The sequence below is a fragment of the Ranitomeya variabilis genome, unplaced genomic scaffold, assembly GCF_051348905.1.
Source record: "Ranitomeya variabilis isolate aRanVar5 unplaced genomic scaffold, aRanVar5.hap1 Scaffold_264, whole genome shotgun sequence".
Lineage (NCBI taxonomy): Eukaryota > Metazoa > Chordata > Amphibia > Anura > Dendrobatidae > Ranitomeya > Ranitomeya variabilis.
The window spans coordinates 6,456-30,495 of record NW_027508017.1 but is presented as its reverse complement, the minus strand read 5'-3'; the positions used below and the strand labels follow the sequence as shown (position 1 = coordinate 30,495).

The 24,040-nt window shown below is 41.3% G+C and overlaps 1 protein-coding gene across 1 annotated transcript in view; it reads right to left on the bottom strand.

The window, feature by feature from the left end:
* Positions 1 to 23,817, bottom strand: part of LOC143789471 (putative cysteine--tRNA ligase, mitochondrial) — a 35,130-nt gene extending 11,313 nt beyond the window's left edge. The window contains exons 1-9 of the mRNA XM_077279022.1: positions 23,728 to 23,817; positions 19,081 to 19,186; positions 16,837 to 16,920; positions 14,369 to 14,498; positions 14,077 to 14,210; positions 7,288 to 7,355; positions 4,609 to 4,675; positions 4,377 to 4,515; positions 4,129 to 4,252 (exon numbers count right to left, since the gene is read on the bottom strand). Coding sequence (XP_077135137.1) covers positions 4,129 to 4,252; positions 4,377 to 4,515; positions 4,609 to 4,675; positions 7,288 to 7,355; positions 14,077 to 14,210; positions 14,369 to 14,498; positions 16,837 to 16,920; positions 19,081 to 19,186; positions 23,728 to 23,742 — 867 coding nt within the window. The 5' untranslated portion in view covers positions 23,743 to 23,817. The remainder of the gene's footprint in view (positions 1 to 4,128; positions 4,253 to 4,376; positions 4,516 to 4,608; positions 4,676 to 7,287; positions 7,356 to 14,076; positions 14,211 to 14,368; positions 14,499 to 16,836; positions 16,921 to 19,080; positions 19,187 to 23,727) is intronic.
* Positions 23,818 to 24,040: the final 223 nt, after the last annotated feature.

The window sequence follows — 24,040 nt, the reverse complement described above, 5'->3', positions numbered from 1 at the left end:
TCTCGGGCTAGTGGATTGTTGTTGCCCTTGCCTATCCCGAAGAGGCCTTGGACGCACATCTCGATGGATTTTATTTCGGATCTTCCTGTTTCTCAGAAGATGTCTGTCATCTGGGTGGTGTGTGACCGTTTCTCTAAGATGGTCCATTTGGTTCCCCTGCCTAAGTTGCCTTCTTCTTCCGAGTTGGTTCCTCTGTTTTTTCAAAATGTGGTTCGTTTGCATGGTATTCCGGAGAATATCGTTTCTGACAGAGGAACCCAATTCGTGTCTAGATTTTGGCGGGCATTCTGTGCTAGGATGGGCATAGATTTGTCTTTCTCGTCTGCTTTCCATCCTCAGACTAATGGCCAGACCGAGCGGACGAATCAGACTTTGGAGACATATTTGAGGTGTTTTGTGTCTGCAGATCAGGATGATTGGGTTGCTTTTTTGCCTTTAGCGGAGTTTGCCCTCAATAATCGGGCCAGCTCTGCCACCTTGGTGTCTCCTTTTTTCTGTAATTCGGGGTTTCATCCTCGATTTTCCTCCGGTCAGGTGGAATCTTCGGATTGTCCTGGAGTGGATGCTGTGGTGGAGAGGTTGCATCAGATTTGGGGGCAGGTGGTGGACAATTTGAAGTTGTCCCAGGAGAAGACTCAGCTTTTTGCCAACCGCCGGCGTCGGGTTGGTCCTCGGCTTTGTGTCGGGGACTTGGTGTGGTTGTCTTCTCGTTTTGTCCCTATGAGGGTTTCTTCTCCTAAGTTTAAGCCTCGGTTCATCGGCCCGTACAAGATATTGGAGATTCTTAACCCTGTGTCCTTCCGTTTGGACCTCCCTGCATCCTTTTCGATTCATAATGTTTTTCATCGGTCATTGTTGCGCAGGTATGAGGTACCGGTTGTGCCTTCCGTTGAGCCTCCTGCTCCGGTGTTGGTTGAGGGCGAGTTGGAGTACGTTGTGGAAAAAATCTTGGACTCCCGTGTTTCCAGACGGAAACTCCAGTATCTGGTCAAATGGAAGGGATACGGTCAGGAGGATAATTCTTGGGTGACTGCCTCTGATGTTCATGCCTCCGATCTGGTCCGTGCCTTTCATAGGGCTCATCCTGATCGCCCTGGTGGTTCTGGTGAGGGTTCGGTGCCCCCTCCTTGAGGGGGGGGTACTGTTGTGAAATTGGATTTTGGGCTCCCCCGGTGGCCACTGGTGGAATTGAACTTGTGTGCATCATCCCCTCTGTTCACCTGTTCCCATCAGGATGTGGGAGTCGCTATTTAACCTTGCTCCTCTGTCACTTCCATGCCGGTCAACATTGTAATCAGAAGCCTTTCTGTGCATGTTCCTGCTACCAGACAACTTCCAGCTAAGTCGGACTTTTGTCCTTGTTTGTTTTTTGCATTTTGTTCCAGTTCACAGCTGCAGTTTCGTTTCTGTGTCTGGAAAGCTCTTGTGATCTGAAATTGCCACTCTGATGTTATGAGTTAATACTAGAGTCTTAAAGTAATTTCAGGATGGTGTATTGACAGGGTTTTCAGCTGACCATGAAAGTACCCTTTCTGTCTTCCTGCTATCTAGTAAGCGGACCTCGATTTTGCTAAACCTATTTTCATACTACGTTTGTCATTTTCATCTTAAATCACCGCCAATATATGTGGGGGCCTCTGTCTGCCTTTCGGGGAAATTTCTCTAGAGGTGAGCCAGGACTATATTTTCCTCTGCCAGGATTAGTTAGTCCTCCGGCCGGCGCTGGGCGTCTAGGGATAAAACGCAGGCTACGCTACCCGGCTACTGTTAGTTGTGCGGCAGGTTTAGTTCATGGTCAGTTTAAGTTTCCATCCTTCCAAGAGCTAGTTCCTATGTATGCTGGGCTATGTTCTCTTGCCATTGAGAACCATAACAAGGGCCTATGCCTCTGCATTATGCTGGTCTCATGCAGCAAAAACCTGGTGACCCATTTCCTTCAAATGGAGTCTGTCACCCCCAATAATGCAAGTTCAGCTACTTAAACATTTATATAAGGGACATAGCCCTATAAAAGCATACCAGTAATATACATTGTAATGTGGTAGTTTCAGTAAAATTACTTTTAATCCATATGCAAATGAGAGCACTTTGGTGCACCCTTGGCGTGGCCTATGGCTCAGTGCTCAGTGACATCCTCCAATTTGCACATCCAGCAATGATCGCTCCCTAAACTCAAATCTTTGTTCCTGCATGTGCGCACTGACACTAGAGGAAATCTAGCGACACGCTCGCAGTGTCAGGGTGGGCGCGCACACTGAGTGTGAGTGTGCTCTGATTTTCAGCTCTTCCCTGAAGTCACTCGCTCGCTACATTACAGTGGCAGAAGCTGGAGCTCGGAGCATGTCTGTACCCACACTGAGTATGCGCCCAGACGGACACTGTGAGCATACTGCTGGGTCCCCTGGTGTCAGTGTGCATGCACAGGAACAGAGGTTTCAGCCAATCAAGATCAGGGACAGTGCTGGATATGCAAATTGGCGGGTGTAACGGTGCACCAAGACATTAGCCATGCCAAGGGTGCACCAAGGTGCTCTCTATGGATTAACACTGAATTCATCTGCAAATGAAACACTATAACGTATATTGCTTGGATGATTTTTATAGGGCCTAAACCCCGTATACAAATGTTTAACCCCTTCACCCCCGGAGCTTTTTTCGTTTTTCGCTCCCCTCCTTCCCAGAACCATAACTTTGTTATTTTTCCGCAAATATGGCCATGTGAGGGCTTATTTTTTGTGGGACAAGTTGTACTTTTGATCGACACCATTGGTTTTACCATGGCGTGTACTAGAAAATGAGAAAAAAATTCCAAGTGCGGTGAAATTGCAAAAAAGTGCAATCCCACAATTGTTTTTTTGGCTTTTTTGCTAGGTTCACTGAATGCAAAAACTGACCGGCCATTATGATTCTCCAGGTAATTACAACTTCATAGACACCAAACATGTCTAGTCTTTTTTATCTAAGTGGTGAAAAAAATCCAAACTTTGCTTAAAAAAAAAAAAATGCGCAATTTTCTGAGACCCGTAGCATCTCTATTTTTGTGATCTCGGGTTGGGTGAAAGCTCATTTTTTGGCGCCGAGCTGATGTTTTTAATGATACCATTTTGGTGCAGATACGTTCTTTTGATCACCCGTTATTGCATTTTAATCGCGACCAAAAAAACGTAATTCTGGCATTTTGACTTTTTTTGTACCGCTACACCTTTTAGCGATCAGATTAATTCTTTTTTTTTACAGATCGGGCGATATTGAACGCGGCGATACCAAATATGTGTAGGTTTGATTTTTTTTTAAATTATTTTATTTTGAATGGTGCGAATGGGGGATGATTTGTATTTGTATTTTTTTTTATTTTTTTCATATTTTTAAAAACATTTTTTTATTTTTTACTTTTGGCATGCTTCAATAGTCTCCATGGGAGGCTAGAATCTGCCACAACTTGATAGGCTCTGCTACATAGAGGTGATGCTCAGATCGCCCCTATGTAGCAGAATTACTACATTGCTATGAGCGCTGACCACAGGGTGACGCTCATAGCAAACCGGCATCAACAGCCATAGAGGTCTCAAGGAGACCTCAGGTTGTCATGCTGATGCACCGAAGACCCCCGTTCATGTGACGAGGGTCAGCGGTGTGCGTATTTCCGGCCCGATGGCTGGAAGCGCGCGTTAAATGCTGTTGTCAGAGTTTGACAGCGGCATTTAACTAGTTAATAGGCGCGGGTAGACCGCGATTCCACCTGCGCCTATTGCGGGCACATGTCAGCTGTTCAAAACACCGCCGGAGCCCACATCAAAGCGAGGGTTCTGCCACCGGACCTACTATTCCGTCCGATGGAAGTAAGGGGTTAAGTAGCTGAATTTGTGGGTGACAGACTCCATTTATAGGACAACAATGAGACGACAGTTACCGTAATTATTTCTTATTTTTTCTGATCCACACAATATTCTCACAGCTGAACTGTAAAAGCCGGACTGCATTATCAGCAAAGTACCCGGGAACTAGAAAGTATCACATCTATGGTGATTCAGTGCATATCCAGCCCAGAACTAACTGCAACCCTTAGGGCACCCCTGAGCCTGCTGCCGTGGACAGCTGCCATCTTTAGATTACATCCTGATGGGTTACCTTGGAAACGGCCTTAAGCTGTCGGTTGCCGTGGTGAATGAGGTCCAGAACGGCATTGACAGCTCCTAGGGTGTCAAAGTCATCTGCAAACGCTGCTTTAACAGTCACTTTTGTTTCATTCAGGCTTTTTGACAAGGGAGGAAAAACATTTGTGAGAAAAGCAAATCCAGACTGGCATGGTAGTGGGGTCACAGTACAATCTATCTAAGCAGGCGGAGAGGTGACAGGTAGGACAAGACATGGCTTACCTCTGCCATAGGATATCCTCCTGTACAGGCCCACAGAGGAGCTGACCTTTCACATAGGCACTGGCATCGTTCAGAAAAGAGGAGATTATTTTCAGGGTGTTCGTGGCTTCGCTCATGGAGTCATTACTGTATTCAACAGCTGAGAATGGAGAGTAAAGTAGGTCAGAGCGGGAAACAGGCAGTGTATAATCTGGTGGTCCGTCCTGCTCTGCGATGGATAGCATGACAATACCTGATCTGTATTTAGTGCGCAAGCAAAACATCCGAAATTCGTCAGATGAGAAAGACTGTAGGAATTCCTGGAAAGAAGAAGACATAAAAAAAGAGTCAGAATGTGCAGTCAGTGAGGGGCTACAGGATTAGAAAAACAGCCATATTCATATTCACACTTGTGCACAGGTTGTGTTTGGTATTGCAGCTCATCTTTGGTAAAGTGAATAGATTTGAGCACCAGTAATTTTATGCCTGTACAATCCTTTTTAACCTACACGTGTAATAGCTAGAAACTATGCTGGGTTATCCAACCAAGCTTGTTATGCTGTTAGTATGTCACGGGAACATAGCCATGTGAATGAGGGGCATTGGAATTGGTCTCACTACTAGTCTGCATGATATACAGTACATTAACCCTTTTCCGACATCGGGCGTAATAGTACACCGATGTCGGACTTCCTTCCTTTGATGTGGGCTCTGGTGCTGAGCCCACATCTTTTCCAGCACATGTCAGCTATTTTGAACAGCTGACATGTGCCTCTAACAGCTGCGGTTGGGATCAACTGGTTAAATGCCGCTGTCAATCTCTGACAGCGGCATTTAACACGCGCTTCCAGCAAGCGCACCGGAAATCCTGCCCATCGGTGCCCACGTCACATAATTGCCGATGGATTGGCATGACAACCAGAGGTCTCAAGCAGACCTCAATGGTTGTTACTGCCGGATTACTATGAGCACCGCCCAGTGGTCAGCGCTCATAGAAAGTGAGCAATTCTGCTATATACAGGCGATCTGATCATCGCCTGTATGTAGCAGAGCCGATCCGGTTATGGTGGCTTCTAGTCTCCCATGGAGACTATTGAAGCATTCCAAAAGTTAAAAAAAAAAAAAAAGGATTAACCCGATCACTAAGCAGCGTAAGTCAAAATGCCAGAATATTGATTTTTTTGGTTGCCGCAACATTGAATTAAAATGCAATAACAGTCAAGCAAAAGAGCATATCTGCAACAAAATGGTATCATTAAAAACGTCAGCTCGGCGCGCAAAAAAATAAGCCCTCACCCAGCCACAGATCATTGAAAATGGAGATGCTACGGGTATAAGAAAATGGCACAATTTTCTTTTTTTTTAACAAACTTTGGAATTTATTTCACCACTTTGATAAAAAAAAAAACCTAGACATGTTTGGTGTCTGTGAACTCGTAATGACCTGGAGAATCATAGTGGCAGATCAGTTTTAGCAATTAGAGAATATTGTAAAAAAAATAAAAATTGTGGGATTGCAGGTTTTTTTGCAATTTCACTGCACTTGGAATTTTTTTCCCGTTTTCCAGTACATGACATGGTAAAACCAATGGGGTTGTTCCAGTTTTGTGAAACCCATTTAACCCAGATGCAGTATGTTTAAAAACGAATAAACTGAGCTTTACTGACCCTGCCGGCGCCCAACGCCGAGTTTACAGTGCTGCTTCCAGTGTCTGTTACTGTCTGCAGCGCTAACGTCACGCTGACAGCACTGAACACTGCAGCCAATCAGTGAGCTTAGAGGCTCTTGACGTCAACTCGTACAGAACCACCGAGCTCAGTTAGTGGTTGCAGAGCTGTAAACATGACATCAGGGTTGCAGACAATAACACACAACTGGGATCAGCTGCAGAGACGAAGCCTTGGACTCTGGGAGGGTGAGAAAAAAATCTGGAAAACCCCGTTAACTTTTTATTTTGTTTTGCTGGTAAAGGCAAGTAAGCTGCCAGGTGGGAAATAATATACATTTAGAAGGCCTTTAGGTTGTGTGATCACGATGTCTTCTTCAGGTGGACCTGGAGAAGTGCCGCAAATTCAATTTGTCACAGTTTTCTGGAGTCATTTGCTGTTTTTTAGTAGCTTTAGTATTTGGGCCTTATTCTCTATTCGATTTGCTCCATTTTTAAGTCTTTTTTCTGATTTTTCTCAACACCTTTGCTTATCCAGATGTTTTAGACATATTCACGAAATGCGACTTTTACCAAATGTCACATTTTGGCGCATCTCACTACAGTCCTGGAGTTTTCAATTTGTCAGATTTCCCTTTTTAAAGGGTTTGAAACTTTTGGGGTTAAAAAGTTGCAAAAAGACAAAAATTAAGAGCATTTGTAATTTTCTGCGTGTGCCATTTTGAGGAATTTGATGCAAAAAAAACGCTAGTGTATAACACAAGACAAAAAAAAACAAACAGAAAAGTGACTTCAAGAAATTGCAAATGATGAATTGGGTTTTAACGGTAAGTGGGATTTATAGGCAGCTGTTGGTATCTTGTATACGGTACTCGTATATAAGAAGTTTCCAGCCTGGGAAAATGATAAAAAATGGACATTATGACTGCAGTAGTGTCACGTGTCACCCATACCACCGGCCGTGGCCCTCGTCATGCACCAGGACAACATCAACTGTAACCTGTGTCTCCCTCCAGTCCAGATTCATCTTCTACATGTAGGGCTACATGCCAAACAGTCGTATTCGGTATTGTCAGACATCAATTTATTTACTACCTTATCTATGGAGATGTAACTAGTGTAATAGAATAGCAATGTACAACTGGCTTTGGTAAAACCCTGATCACCGGTATATTCTACAACATCTTCCATTAGCATTCAGTATGTAACCAACGATAAAAGCTATATTACAAAATGGTCTACAGACATTTCCCAAGACAAATTACCTGGACTGTAATGTAGTTTTTCAAAGACTTTGACATTTTATCTTCGTTTCCTTTCAGATGTAAATGCCCTAGGATGAAAAGTCATTATCTTAGTGTCTTGTGTTCGTCATTGGGGATACAGCGGCTTTATGTAATGAGATCATTCGGCTGTGCCGACACAGAGGGACGGATGACTTTGGGCCCAAGTGATCAACATTTAGATCCAAACCATTAGAAGCAATAACAAGAACTGCCCTGTGTCAGTAAGCGAAATGACTGACAAATGAAGTAGAGAAAAGTAAAAAAAAAAAAAGTTTACCGTTCAGCTTACAATGTGTCTACGCTACGATGAAGATCAATTTATATAACGGGACCCCTCCAATGGTGAAAGCGAAGGCGAGGCGGAGGAGGAAAAAGATGAACAGAGGCGCCCTGATTGAGAACCTAGAAGTGACCACTAAGGGCTCGCTCAGACGTCTGGATTAGTATCGGATGGCATACACACAACACACTGGCCAATGTTATTCAGTAGGGCTGTTCAGAGGAGATGGACCAAAAAATCACAGCAGGCCCTCGTCTCTTGTATCAGACTCGCTGATTCAAGTTTATGGGTACGCAAAAAAAAGAATCAGACTCCATATGGCTCAACTGTATGGCATCTGATTGTTATGGATCCATCTTGATTGTACTACAGGAAACTATTTGGTGTTGTCAATTTTACTGCTACGGTATAAAAACGGACATACAGATGACAGAAGGGTGAAAATTGTCCATTTTTAATCAGGATGTAAATCGGATGATTTTTCGTATGCCGGTTTGAACTTAGCCTGAAGCAGACTTTGTTACACCTCATCAATAGCACAAGCAGAGAGGAAGCAGCTGTTCCAAGGAAAGATCCATCTTCATTGTGCCCAGAAAAGTATAGAGAATATCAGCCACGTCTCGAGTGTTTACAGTAGTTGGGTCTTTTTGTTTGTTAGAACAGACGGTTTCTGGATATATTCAGCAAAATCTTTATTGAAGATTCATAGAAAACATTCTCAGTACTAAAAAATATGAACTAAATCCTACGCAATTCAAACTATAACATAGTCCTTACTCATGGATCCAAGGACTACGTACTAGTTCAAAACGCGTAGGTTTACATCTTTTTTTTATTATACTGGGAGTGTCCGGTTTTATATGAATCTACAATAAAGTTTTTGCAGATTTTTTTTTTCCAAAAAAAGACCAGATTCTTCCTACCTTCTACTTGCTACCACCCTAGCAGGAGCATCCTTATCATCTAAGGCCCCTTTCACACATCAGGTTTTTGCTGTCAAGCACAATCCGGCGAATTTTGAAAAAACTGGTCCGTCAAAAGTTGCCGCCAGATCCGTTTTTTTCTCATAGAGTTGTATTAGCGCCGGATTGTCACTTTTCATCCGTTTTTGCCGGATCATTAGTTTTCTGGCGGGCGGAGAAAATGTACATAGGAACGTTTTTTCTGTCCGGCGAAAAAATGCACAGTGATGGATCCGGGCGAAAAACAGACGAAATGTGAGGTAAAATGATGGAATCCGGCGACCGATTCCGTTTTTTTTAAAGAAATCATGCATTCTGGTCTCTCTCCCCCCCAGGACAGGAACTTTCTCTCCTCCCCGGAACAGGAACCCCAAACTCTAGCCCTGGGTAAAAAAAAATAATAATAATAATAGATGGATCCAGCAGAAAAACGGATCCGTTTCATCAGTTTTTGACGATTTGCAACGGATCAGTTTTTTTCAAAATTTGCCGGATTGTGCCTGACGGCTAAAAACTGATGTGTGAAAGGGGCCTTAGCCGAGGACCACTGGCAATTTCAATCCAGCTGAGCTGGATCCCACCTTTCTTACATTAGGGCCTCTTCTTAAGCACGTAAAACGCCAACCTATTGTAATGTGCTGAATCATTACTGTTATGTTGTGCACTTTTCTGGCCACAATAAAGATGGATCATTAGAAGGATTATGTTGCCTTGATTTTTGGGGGGTGAAAGATTTTAGCAATCAGTGATTTCAGGGTTTTTTCATCCATTCCCTTTGCCACAGGCTTGTACACCCAAGAAGCTAGCCATGCCATCTGTCTGTACAAACATTTGTGTAAATGGCATGGATCATACTAATGGGATCACTGAATTTGAGCAGGTAACTGTAATAAGACACCACTGATGTTAAAAAAAAAAAAACAGTTTGTGGAATATTTAGGGGGAAAGAAATATCACCTGTGAGTGTTATTGTTTAAAGTGAAAGTGTTTAGGAACCACACAGCATCTGCCACTTTACATGATCTGCCACTCTGTCACTCAGTGGTGTTGCCGAATTCTGAGATGCAAAAATAACCAACGCTCTGCTGAATCAATAACTGTAGAGCTCAAAACCTCCTCTGCAATGAAATCAACACAAGACTGTGTGCCGAGTGTAACGGTGGTGGCTTGGCATCTACCAGGTCTTTACTAGAGCCTCTGATGGTGAGGATAGGCTGGGCAGCCGGTAGACACCAGGTACCACACCAGGGCAGCCAACCTGACGGTAAGAGGCGCGAGTACGAGGTGCAGGAGGGAGAAGGCAAAGACGTGGTAAGGCGGTCCAAGGCCGTCACAGGCAGCACAGGATCAGAGTGCTGAATCTTGCTCCTCTATCAGGCATTCTGATGGACGGGTCTGGGTTGGGCAAATGGCAGGAGAACGGTACCTGACTGACCGCATTGTGCCAATTGTAAACTTTGGTGGATGAGTAATCAAGATATAAGGTTGTTATTTTTAGGGGTTAAGGTAAATCTTAGTGCGTCAGCACACCAAGACATTTACCATAATTGCGTTATTTAAACGTTGTGGCTTTAGTTTGGGGAAATGTTTTCTGTAAGTGTAATGTATAGGTGTTCCGGTACTTTTGTCCATACAGTATATGACAAATCACATGGCTTTTCCCCTAGCATTAACTGTCATTGATACAGACTTGAACTTAGTATACATTTTATTAATACTAAAACATCTTTGGTGCTACTAGAGAAATGTAGTTTTCTGACCAACCCTATTAACTACACAGAATAAAGAATTGTGTTTCCATTGTAACAGCTGATAAAAAATAAACTCTGTCTCCCTCTAGTGTTTTATTCTATTGCTTTACTGTATAATATAATATTGATAGCTCCTGTATTTTTTTCTCAAAATTTTGGGAACTGGCAGTAGAGACTGCCTGCAGGGGTGGACAGTGTGCGCGGTAGGTGGACGGCAGTTGCAGCCAATAGCAGCAGGGCACTGACGGATGCATGTAAAGCAGTCAGGTGACCAAAGAACGGGACATGATTACTCCTGGGAGGGACCCACGGGGTTACAGCCTCCGTATGCACCGACTCATTTTTCTTTACTGTCTTGATGGTATGAGCAACAGCTTTGTATTCTTTATTGGTCGCTACACGTAAAGCCCAGATATTTCTATATGCCCTGGTATGGAACACACTTACTGACTCTCTAGATCCCTTTTTCCATTTATTCTTGCCATCAAGAATACTTAAAACTCTGAAAAGTGTATAAAGCAAGTGTGAAGAAGGTTACACCAATCCTCACCTGGAATTTACTGCCTAAAGCAAAGCCTGCGGTTTAACTCTGCGGCATTAGCACAACTACGATCTGTGACCCCCAGGTTAGCTATTAGGCATGTGATGCCATCTGAAATCCACCATCTGTCTCACCAGAATATGAGGCTGCTGTCCCTCTCCCTTACACTACAGTTGCTGGCTGCTGTGTAGATGTACAACACAAGCCGGCCAGAAGGTCAGTGCAGGGGAGCTGGTTCTTTACAGCGACCATGAACATCATTGTATGCAACGTCTTATGTATATGCCAGGAAACTATGCCGTAGTATGGTGGGATGTGGGTTTTGCTCCCTATATCTCCGATATCAGTAATGTTGTACTGGTTTTTAAGCATATTATGATACAAACATTATATATATATATATTCGCATCCTAGCTAATATACAAATGGCAAACACAGGGAAAGTGGAGGGCACCATCAGAACATAGTAACACCAAAAGGGGGTCAACCCAAAGCATGACATATAATGGAATATGAAAAAGGACAAAAGGGGTCAGACTATATAGTAGGGACCACCATTAGAAATAGTACAAAAATGTATAAATTTTATTTTGTCAACCAATAAACACCACACTATTAAAATCACTTAAAAACCAAACTTAATCATGGTTTCCAGATTAGGAACCACCCCCACTGGACATGGTTATGATAGGACACAGTATACAAGTAAATACGTGAAGATACAGTGGTATAATCAAACTACAATAATACAACTGTCATAAATCTGAATATAAGCAATCCTGAAGGGATATCACAACTATGCTAATCGCACATGAAAGTATTAGTATGGCACAGCTCGCAGCATGATTAACAATAGAACCAATGCTTAACAAAACATACGGGTAAACTCTTGATGCTAATTAGCACCTGAATGTTTATATGACAGAACGTATGCAGTGAGAAAATTCAACCAATAATAGTTACACTTACAGTTGTGGCCAAAAGTATTCACACCTCTGCAATTCTGTCAGATAATACTCAGTTTCTTCCTGAAAATGATTGCAAACACAAATTCTGTGTTACTATTATCTTCATTTAATTTGTCTTAAATGAAAAAACACAAAAGAGAATGAAGCAAAAAGCAAAACATTGATCATTTCACACAAAACTCCAAAAATGGGCCAGACAAAAGTATTGGCACCCTCAGCCTAATACTTGGTTGCACAACCTTTAGCCAAAATAACTGCGACCAACCGCTTCCGGTAACCATCAGTGAGTTTCTTACAATGCTCTGCTGGAATTTTAGACCATTCTTCTTTGACAAACTGCTCCAGGTCCCTGATATTTGAAGGGTGCCTTCTCCAAACTGCCATTTTTAGATCTCTCCACAGGAGTTCTATGGGATTCAGGTCTGGACTCATTGCTGGCCACCTTAGAAGTCTCCAGTGCTTTCTCTCAAACCATTTTCTAGTGCTTTTTGAAGTGTGTTTTGGGTCATTGTACTGCTGGAAGACCCATGACCTCTGAGGGAGACCCAGCTTTCTCACACTGGGCCCTACATTATGCTGCAAAATTTGTTGGTAGTCTTCAGACTTCATAATGCCATGCACACGGTCAAGCAGTCCAGTGCCAGAGGCAGCAAAGCAACCCCAAAACATCAGGGAACCTCCGCTATGTTTGACTGTAGGGACCATGTTGTTTTCTTTGAATGCCTCTTTTTTTCTCCTGTAAACTCTATGTTGATGCCTTTGCCCAAAAAGCTCTACTTTTGTCTCATCTGACCAGAGAACATTCTTCCAAAACGTTTTAGCCTTTTTCAGGTAAGTTTTGGCAAACTCCAGCCTGGCTTTTTTATGTCTCGGGGTAAGAAGTGGGGTCTTCCTGGGTCTCCTACCATACAGTCCCTTTTCATTCAGACGCCGATGGATAGCACGGGTTGACACTGTTGTACCCTCGGACTGCAGGGCAGCTTGAACTTGTTCCATCCACATCTAGGGACGTTAGCCACAGTGCCATGGGCTTTAAACTTCTTGATGACACTGCGCACGTTAGACACAGGAACATTCAGGTCTTTGGAGATGGACTTGTAGCCTTGAGATTGCTCATGCTTCATCACAATTTGGTTTCTCAAGTCCTCAGACAGTTCTTTGGTCTTCTTTCTTTTCTCCATGCTCAGTGTGGTACACACAAGGACACAGGACAGAGGTTGAGTCAACTTTAATCCATGTCAACTGGCTGCAAGTGTGATTTAGTTATTGCCAACACCTGTTAGGTGCCACTGGTAAGTTACAGGTGCTGTTAATTACACAAATTAGAGAAGCATCACATGATTTTTCGAACAGTGCCAATACTTTTGTCCACCCCCTTTTTATGTTTTGTTTGGTGTGGAATTATATCCAATTTGGCTTTAGGACAATTCTTTTTGTGTTTTTTTCATTTAAGACAAATTAAATGAAAATAATAATAACAAAGAATTTGTGTTTGCAATCATTTTCAGGAAGAAACTGAGTATTATCTGACAGAATTGCAGGGGTGTCAATACATTTGGCCACAACTGTAAGTGGACCAGAATCATGAGGTCAAGTAGTGTCTAGAGAAAAAAATGTTGTTTTTGGGCAAAATTGCCCACTCAAATCATACACAGAGTCTTTTGTAGAGGACTATACAGTTCACTATGAAAGACAGAAATACATCTAAATCATTATATGACAGAAGCAAGTCAAATGAACGGATTGACAGATGGTAATTTTACAAGTGAGCCTAAATCATGGAATTGAATAATCCCAGAAAAAATGGAATGTTATAAAAGGGCAATAATCACCCACTAAAGTCAATCACCACAACTGTCCTAAAGGTCTGAGTCTCTGCATAAAAAAGGTGTACACATGCAGATGAAGTGAAGCACCGCACAATGTCTCAGTGCTAGGTGCCACCAGAAATGCTAAGGGTAGCACTACTCAAAGAGCATGACCATGACCATGATACCTATCACCCAGAGGTCCAGGGGGCATGAGGCCCAACGTGTATCGCCACCTAGAGTAGAGCAGGTCCTGGTTTTTAAGTGATTTTAATAGTGTGGTGTTTTTTGGTTGACAAAATAAAATTTATACATTTTTGTACTATTTCTAGTGGTGGTCCCTACTATATAGCCTGACGCCTTTTGTCCTTTTTCATAATATACAAATGGCATCACAAGAATTCCCAGGTGTAATACAACCAATGCTCCAGTCACATATACGCATCACCCAGACCTACCAGAATGGAGAAAATAGTTCCCCCACCGATCACACTGATGATAGGCCTCACACTGAGCAATTTCATTTTCATGATGAGGAAATGCCAGGTCAATCCCACCAGTATGAATGTCCAGCTGTTCTCCAAACACTGTACTAGAGAAGACAAAGTCTCACACCATGAGGTGACATGCACAGAAACATCAATAGTCATATGGAAATGACGGTTATATTTAGGCATGACAAAGGACACAGCGTGAAGGTTTTATAGATGTAAAACGCTAAAGGAATACTTTATGGAATGTCTTAAGCACCTTGCAATAGTGGAGCACTCGATATGCCAGCCAGGCCTTCCTTTACCCCATGGAGAGACCCAATGTGGCTCATCGGGTTTAGCGGTCTTCCATAATGCAAAGTCTCTGGGGGACCTCTTGTCACTTACAACTGTCATACACAAAAACAGCACAAATCAGTGAGGGAACAAAAAGAGAAATATAAACCAAAGCAATATTTGGTGTGACCATCCTTTATCTTCAAAACAGCATCAATTCTTCTAGGAACACTTGCGCAAAGTCAGGGATTTTGTAGGATATTAGTCAGGTGTATGAGTAAAACATTATTCCAAACAGGTAATAATGATCTTCATTCTCATAAGTAGGATGAACACAGTCGTGAAATAGAAACAGCTGTGTAGGAGGCTAAAGCCTGGGTGAGGAGCAGCCAAACTATGTTACAAAAGTGAGGTTGTAGAAGCCATTTTCACATTGGGGGTCATACACAATGCTAAAGCTGAGCACAGAAACCAGACAGACACAAGGTAGTTATACTGCATCAGAAAAGTCCCTTACAGGCAAAGATTCCAAAGCAGACTGAGGTTTCAAGCTGTTCAAGTTCTGCTGAAGAATTACTAAGAAATGGACAATGTTGAGAACTGTAGACCCATTGGTCGGCTATGGAAACTTAGTACAGGAGATGAAAGACACATCAAGCTTACTTCCATTTGAAATCAGAAAAATGTCCAGCAGTGCCATCAGCTCAGAACAGGCAGCGAAAAGTGGGACGCAGCTACACCATGTACAGTTGGGAGAAGTTTGGCCAAAAGTGGTCTTCATGAATTAATTGTGGCAAAAAAAGCCTTAGCTACCTAGAACATGGAAAAAAGGCCAAGTGACTCATTGATGCACAAAAGCAGAGGGACTGGGAGCAGAAAATGGCAGCAGGTGCTCTGGATTGAGGAGTCAGAATTTGAAATACCGTATTTTGCTGTAACAGAAGGCAGTTTGTTTGCTAAAAAGGCTGGAAAGAGTTTCAAGAATAAGTGTCTGCAGGGAACAGTGAAGCATGGAGGTTCTTTGCAACTTTGGGGCTGCATTTCAGCAAATAAAGTTGAGGATTTGGTCAGGATTAATGGTGTCCTCAATGCTGAGACATGCAAGACAGATAATTAGCCATTACGCAATACCATCGGAGAGGCATCTTATTGGCTCCAAATTTATTCTGTAGTAGGACAACGACCTCAAACATACAGCCAATGTTATTAAGAACTATCTCCATCAATAAGAAAGAACAAGGAGTTCTGTAAGTGATGATGTGGCCCCCACAAAGTGCTGATGTCAACATCATTAAGTCTGTCTGGAACAACATGAATGTAGTGAAGGATTAGTGCAAACTCACATCCACAGAAGATTTGTGGTTAGTACTCCAAGATGTTTGGAACAATCTCTGCTGCGTTAAGTCTACCTAGAAGAATTGAAGGCAATGGGAGGTCACGCCAAATATTAATTAGATTTTTTCAAATAAACAAAATGTAAAGTGAATGAACAAACAAATAACACTTCTATTATCTAAAGCTTTCTTACTGTGCAGCATTGTTTCCAGAAGGGCCTAAAACTTTTGCACAGTTCTGTATGTCTACCAACAGACACCTAAAAGACACCCATTGGGCTTCTGTGGGGCAAATGAAAGCCCATGGATATGTTTCATGCATGTAATGTGAGCTTTTATGCTGCATAGGGCAAATGAACATTGAGAATTAGGTGTGAAGGTTAGGGTTAATTTTACACTGTATACATTGCAGATATCCCTCCTGTAATTTCCACATGATATAGGCACATGTATATGTAGACCATAGGCTCCTAGGTTGAAAATAAAAAAAGATATATATTGCGCAGTGTACCTTTTCTCCCCCAGATGACTCTACACAAAATTCCTCAGCAGATTGTACTATTTTAGAAAGCTTAAAAGTATACCAGCCCGACAGGGGTTAAAAAGGACACTGTTTTTGGGCACCTATGGTAGTAAAAATGCCTTAAAACATTCTCTCTCTCTCTTATTATTATTCTGGCATTTGGCAAATATTAATAATTATGGTAATCCTAATTGGCCTAAACCGGGAAAGGTTTATTCTGATTTCATGTCAGATATTGAGGAAAACATGCAGATGTGTCTCTTTATATAGTATATGTAAACTACTGGTTTCAGCTGTATATGATATTACATACATATTTATAATGTATATAGGATGTCACTTACATCTGTATGTGGTTTCTATAGCAATATATTGTTCTGGGAATATAGTAATTGCTGATTATTGGGCTAGGAACATTTTTCTACTCCGCAATACACAGCAGGCATCTTACACACAAACATTTGAGTCCCACCACTGTAAAAGTGTACATGATCTGAAGAACAGACAGTTTGGGCTCCCTCTATGGCAGCACATGTGCCTGCTGTAATTATATGTACTGGTCACACATCTTGCCATCTATGACTGAGTTTGTACCTGGCTCTGAGTTGGTATCGGAAAAAGAACCAATGAACTTTCCATATCTTTTGCCAATGGACTGGACATCAAAATACACATTTCCTAGAAAAAAAACAAAAAAAAAAAAAAAGTTGAAATAGTGAATAAATCACCAACATAGACCAGTGCAAAGCCTTATAGGTGAAGGATTCCCTGGGATGAGGGTACACTAAGCATATCCTCAGTATAAGAAGAGAACGGTGTCTCACGGTCACTGATGGAAGTGGTGGGCCATAGTATGCTATGCGGATAGGCCATCAATGTGTGATAAGAGGGGTCCAATCAATTTCATGGAGACCATATTTAATGTACTCTGACTGTAATTTCTATTTCTCATCATTGTTAATCCACATGCCTATATGTCAATCTCTATAAAGTATGTAGAATTCCAGGAAAATTGAAAAAGTCTCTGTTTCTAGACTATGCATCTGGATATAGCCATGTACATGACCGCATTAATGACCAGGCGTGTTTAGGTCTTAAAGACTAATCCTATTTTTTTCATTTTTCTATTAATGTAGCTGTATGAGGGCTTTTTTGGGGGTTTAGTAGAATTTTAATGGCGCCATTTTGAAGTACATATATCTTTTTATCTAACTCTATTAGGAACAATTACACCAGCCATCATGTGCGGGGAACGATGCAGGCTCACAAGCTGAGCCCGCGTCCTTCCTCACACATGATGGCTGATGTAAGTCAATGACCCAACATATGACGTAAATAGACGCGATACGTCATGAAGCGGTTAAAGGGGTTGGCCAGGCTTAGGACGTCAGTCTGCTGAATGGCGATGCCATGTGGTGTGCATGCTGTCACGATTCCCCGGTATTCCTGGCGGTCACGAGATTGTGTTTATGTGATTTCCATACTTGGAATTATGTGCCAACTAGATGCATTCGGCTTCTGTCAGTGGATGAGAACTGAGAGAAACTGCATGAGACTAGTTGGCACGTAATTCCATGTATGCAAATAGCATGCACACAGTCACGTGACCGCCTGCTCGCACCAAGAATACCGGGGAATCGGGACAACATGCACAGTGTGTATAGGAAGATGTCAATGCAAGAACTTGTAATATAGCTATGCGGTACAATGTGCACTGTAGAATAACGGAAAGGTATATTTTACTTCCATATACAAAGTATATCCCTCTGATTTCCTGTCATGTCAGTGGAGTGACAAGCAGGCTGCTGGGAAAAAAAAACATCTCACATGCTATACAGATGGTGTTAAAACAGCCAAGAAAAGTAATGAAATACTCCATGTAATTAAGCTACAAACTGAAATAAAAGTAAGAAAAGGAAATGTGATAAATATATTTACTAATACATTAAAAAAAAACACAAAAGATGCTTGTAATCATATTAAGCAATGGAGAAAAAGAAATATAGAGTCGGCTCACTTTTGTTACCTAAACAATGAAAGCAACCACAGGTGTCAGTGCATTATTTTGGGGGAGATGGAATAGTACATCATGGAGCTTTAAAAGGCTATTCCCATCTCCAAGCCCCCATCCCAATATATAGTAGGTGTAATTATAATAATATTAGTAAATACCTCCAATTAGAAATGTAGTATAGTTTTTCTGATTCTCTATGTCTCTTTCCTCATGTGCAGGCATTGCAGGACCTTAGGTATCCATGGCTATGACCATTAGCAATTAACTGTCACTATATCAGTGGTCGTAACCATGGATACTTAAGGTCCTGAAATGCCTGCACATGAGTAAAGAGACATAGCGAATCAGAAAAACTATACTACATGTCTAATTGGAGGTATTTGCTAATATTCTTATTATTACACCTAGTACATATTGGGATAGGATTTTGAAGATGGGAGTACTCCTTTAAGTCAATACACATGGAACAGCAAATCATCCATATGGGCATGTAGGCTAAAGAAGGTTGAAAATAAAATGATACCTTGATATCTTATCTGTTTTGTCTTATTAACAAAAACATGGATTTGTCTGGAATATGTAAATGAGCTGTTATGGGGTAGACATAGATCTCCCTGAGAATCTGCCTCCAGAGCTCATTTTAAATTACACTGGTAACGCTGCTATTATTTAAAATAAGCTCTGAAGGCAGATTCTCTGGGACATCTATGTTCTGCCCATAGATCTTAACAGCTCATTTACATATTAAAAAAACTACAACAACCAACAACTTTTCTACTTTACTGCTCATGTTTTTGTCAGGTATGAAATTTACGAACTCTTACCTTGTGAGGTAGGGTAAGCATGGCCATTAGCAATGATCTGCTCTATGAAGGATAAGATCCGTGGAATGTGTTCAGTAACTCTCATATATATTGTGGGTGGGAGAACCTAGAGAAACACAAGAACATAGGTATGGATGTGACAAGGAGAAGGTGTTTCTGTAAAAACACATATGGAGGATACGAATAGGGAAGGCTGCCATGAAAATAAGAGATGAATCAAAAGTAGGATGGAATGACCCAGGCTGTGGTGGCCTTGGCCTTTCTGTCCCTATCTTATGGTACTTTAAGACGAGCAGATAATTGACGAATGTGCTCTTAAGAGTGATCAGTACCAATTTTTAACCTGTGTAAAACTGCCAACGATCACCCAATGAATGAGTGCAATGCTAGATCCTTGGGTGATCAGAAAGATTATAACCGTGTACAGTTATGGTCAAGTTTCATCCTGAAAACGAGACGATTTTTGCATAATTTATTTTCATCCGAGTTTCATTTGTGTGCTATATGTGTACGATTTTTACATCTGTGTGACATCCGTTTTCATACATCGACACTAAAAATGTGCATTATAAAATACAGTTTCCTAGATTTACAATAGAAATATATCCGTAAAATTCAGTTGCCACTCGTATGATCCAATTTTTTTAGCACCCATAGAGCCTGTGCAGATTTGTCCAAAAACCTGACGGGTTTCCCGATGCCAGCAAAGTGAATGAGAATCATGAAGCCTCAACCTATGTTGCTTATTTCTGACTTGGAGCAGGTGTAAATCTGCAGCATGTCCATTTTTTCTGCGTTTTTGTTGCAAATTTCACTAATATCAAAATCAACAAATGCCCAGAAATGTGTTAAAGGACAAAAAACTCGAGGAGCATTAACAACCACAGGTGGATAAACCACAGCACAATAGAGTATAATCCTTATGAAATAATTTTTATTAAGGAACAATTAAAATAGACATGAAATACACATTTAAAATGAGAAAAAACTGGATAACCAATAAACAGGACACACAAAGTGCCTGGCACATGCAGTCTAGGATAATAGAGTAGAAATTCAATGCCCCATAAAGTGCTAATAGTAATTTAATCATACAGCCATATAAATATCAGAGTGATACAAATTACAGCGATCACACCATGGAAACTGTATATGGTGTCAGAGACAACCACATGGTACATAGTATGTGTAATGGCCAAGTTCAGTATAGAAGGTATATACGCTGCTGGATAATAAGTAACGGATAACTAGCATTATCCCACATTGAAGTCAGTGTATAATGTGGCAAGGTGAAACAACAGGCGTGAGCCTAAGATATGAAAGTATAATAAGAAGCATGATATACTCACTAAGTGTTTAAAAGGTAAAGTGCCGGCACCACGTAGGTCCCTGCCGCCCCAAATTCAGTTGCCACTCGTATGATCCAATTTTTTTAGCACCCATAGAGCCTGTGCAGATTTGTCCAAAAACCTGACGGGTTTCCCGATGCCAGCAAAGTGAATGAGAATCATGAAGCCTCAACCAATGTTGCTTATTTCTGACTTGGAGCAGGTGTAAATCTGCAGCATGTCCATTTTTTCTGCGTTTTTGTTGCAAATTTCACTAATAGTAATGAATGGGGAAAAATCTGCACCAAATACGCATGTAAAAATGCATAAAGAACACAGCAAAAACACGCCTGTTTTATGCAGCGTTTTTCCTGCCAAGAGATGTGGAAATGGTGCAGAAATTTCCGCACCAAATACTTAACGTGTGCGCACACAGCCTTACACTTGAATGTGTGAGTCTCCTCTGAGTGTTGGAAGAAAGTAGTGCATGCTGTGATTATTTTTCTTATGGACAGTCGGACCAAGGGAAAAATCATTCCCCTGTACAGCCCTATTGAATAACATGGGTCAGTGAGCCGTCCAATCAAAAATCTGATAGCGCAAGTCCGATTTATAAGCTCGTCCGCATGAGCCCTTATGTGAAGACTCAATAACTTCTCCCAGTGATCCAGGAGCAATTTGGTGATTATTGGTGTCTAAGTGGCCTTAATGAATAAACATATAAACACTGCGAACGTTTAGACAAATCGAGCAGACGTAGAGATCAAAAATGTATATTTCTTAATTCTAATCGTTTAATGACTGATTTTTATTTACTAGAAGACATTTAAAATGTAGATTAGTCGCCGACCCAAAAACTACTACTGTATACTGTGCACTAATGGTATGGTATAATGTACATATGAGATGAGAGCCCCATCCCTAATGCTGAGATCATCAATTTCCTAAGGTATCTTATTCACCCTTTACCATACATCCTGGTCGGAAAGCTGTGTAACCGCACACATGGACCATATGCCCTGGCTACACAACAATGTAAGTGAATGTGACAATGGATACAGTTACAACTGTGCAGTGCGTCCATTGTTCAGAAACCATGGCCATGATCCTGATGGAACTCTCTCGTGTCTGGTCAACTTTACCATCAGGTTCAGTTTGCATTATCATGTTTTTTTGGTGATATTATTATTTTTTATGATGAGGTCTATTGGGGAATCAGCAAATAGCCAGTGTGACACTCGGATTTCTGTAACAGATTTGCATTGTGATATTATGTGGATCCATTCATCGGGGCTAATCTGCTTGTAGACACATGGAATGGATTCAATAAGTTCGTAGCCTAGGGAATGACAAAAAGCGCACATAGGGCATTAACCAAAAGCATGCGGTATTATTGCATTTTTCTGCTAATCTTGAATAGCCTGCGATGGCACTATTCCAACTGCTGCTCTGCTGGTAGGATGGACCAACGTCGATATGTCCCAAGGGGAGGAATGGGGGTGTGCTACCCTGCTGATCAGGAATTCACATGATTCAGATGAATAGAAATAAATTGTAGTTTATTCCCAATGCCATTCTAGGTCAAACGGACCTCTTCCTCAGGGGAACCACAATAAAGAACCCCTGAAGAAGAGATCGACCTAGAAACACATTGGGAATAAACTACAATCTATTTCTATTAATCTGAATCTTGTGAATTCCTTACCAGTGCAGCACACCCACATTTCTCCCTTTGGTACATAATTTCAATAAATGACATATCATTGTTTTTTTTCTGTAACAATGATTTCTAATCCAACCTGAAAAAAAATAGTGCGCTAATGAAGACTTTCTATTGAAATGGTTTGTGGGTAGATTTCAAGTTGTTTTTGGCACAGAATACCTGTTGAAATCTGTATGAAATCCACAGTGTAAAGGTATTGTATGTATTAAGAATAGGCACCAAGAACAGGAAAGCCAAAGAATTAGATCTGCTCTGCATCTTTGGGTAACACACCTCTGCCATCACCAACCTCCGACGCGTGGTAAAGGGTTTAAAGGGATAGTAAAGCCCAGATTCATCATTGTGTTTGCACCAGTTTTTTTCGTCTCGTATTGTGTGTTTTGCGCCTTGTCCTTTGCTTGCACCCAATTCATTATTCTATTTGAGCCTCTTTTTCAATCTATTTTATACATAATTGCCTCTTTTGTTTTTTGTTTTTTTTTACTTTGTGGGCAAAGTTAAGCAACTTCAGATCTTTTTGTCTGATCCATCAATTCCAACTTTTTAAATGTTGCAAAATTTAGCGTCACTTCACTCCAGTCGCCCCCAGGTGTATTTTTGAGTTCAACAGTTTTTTTGGTGCAATTTGTGTGACTTTTGGCTCCAAAATGTAAACTTTGGGTTCCAGTTCAAGACAGGAAGAAAGCTCTTTTTTGACTCTGTCAAATTAATGAATTGCATGCGCCATTTTGATGAATTGGGGATCAAAAGACGGCAGCTAGTACTACAAGACACATAAGGAAAGTTACTTAAAAAATGAAAATGATGAATTAGGGCCTAAACCTATTAATTAATATTTAAGTTAAATAAGGATAGTTGCCCAAACTTTGGCCCTGATTAATCAAGGCCAGCGATTTTCTTGCTAGTCTTGTTGAGGGGACGTGCTGGAGTCAGACGCTCCTAATTCATGAAGACGGCTTTCAGAATCTGTCTCGACTGATGAGTGGTGTGAGCCTCTGTATGCCACGCCAGAAATTTTACTACAATCAGACTTGGAATGAGATTTCTGGTGTAGGGAATGCCACGAATTAGATGAATTATGGCATCACTCCCCCATCTCATCCCTGTTCCGCCCTTTTCAGTGGAGCTGGGAGAAACTGGCATTAAGACAGCAAAAGTCACAAAATTTTGATGCAACTCCCGGTTGACCCAAAATTTGGAAAGTCTTCAAAGTTTTTACGACACTGTTTGGACATAAAATCTTTGATGAAGATTACAACACTGTTTTATTATCATACAGAAAATGCTGCAGACTCATAGTCTTGTAGAAATTCAGCAGCGTATAAAGGGTTAATTTTCTGATCAGTTACATTTAGTAGTTAACCTGCGGAACTTTGTAATCTTTGCAATCACACACAGGATGGAGAGGCAGAGTAGGGGGAACAGAGAAGATTTATTTCTATACAATTCCAATTTTTCAGCTTTATGAGAAAATACGGTAGGATACAAAAAAAGAGTTAGCGAGAAAGTGATGGGATATTTTTTAAATGTTTATGTTAGTGTTACTTAAAATAAATTACCGTAATAAAATCTTGGCATCCACTCGATCATCCTTACCTTCAAAGCCATCATATCTTGTTTAAACTCTTGTTCATATGTACGAGCCAAGGAAACTGGAGACAAGTTAAGCTGTTGGTAAAACAAAAGACAGGAATTTACTTATACATGGCCAAAGTAAACTGAAATTCAGAGTGGCCAATCCAATTGAGATGCCCCCATATACCGTGCATTAGTTATATGGGCACAATTACTTCATACACAGCAGATCTGCGGTGGAAATTCGTGCAGCTGTCCATGTCATCTGAAGGAAGTGTAGCAGAAACCCATGTACATGCTGGAGGGTTTTTTATTCGCAGAATTAATCTGTTGG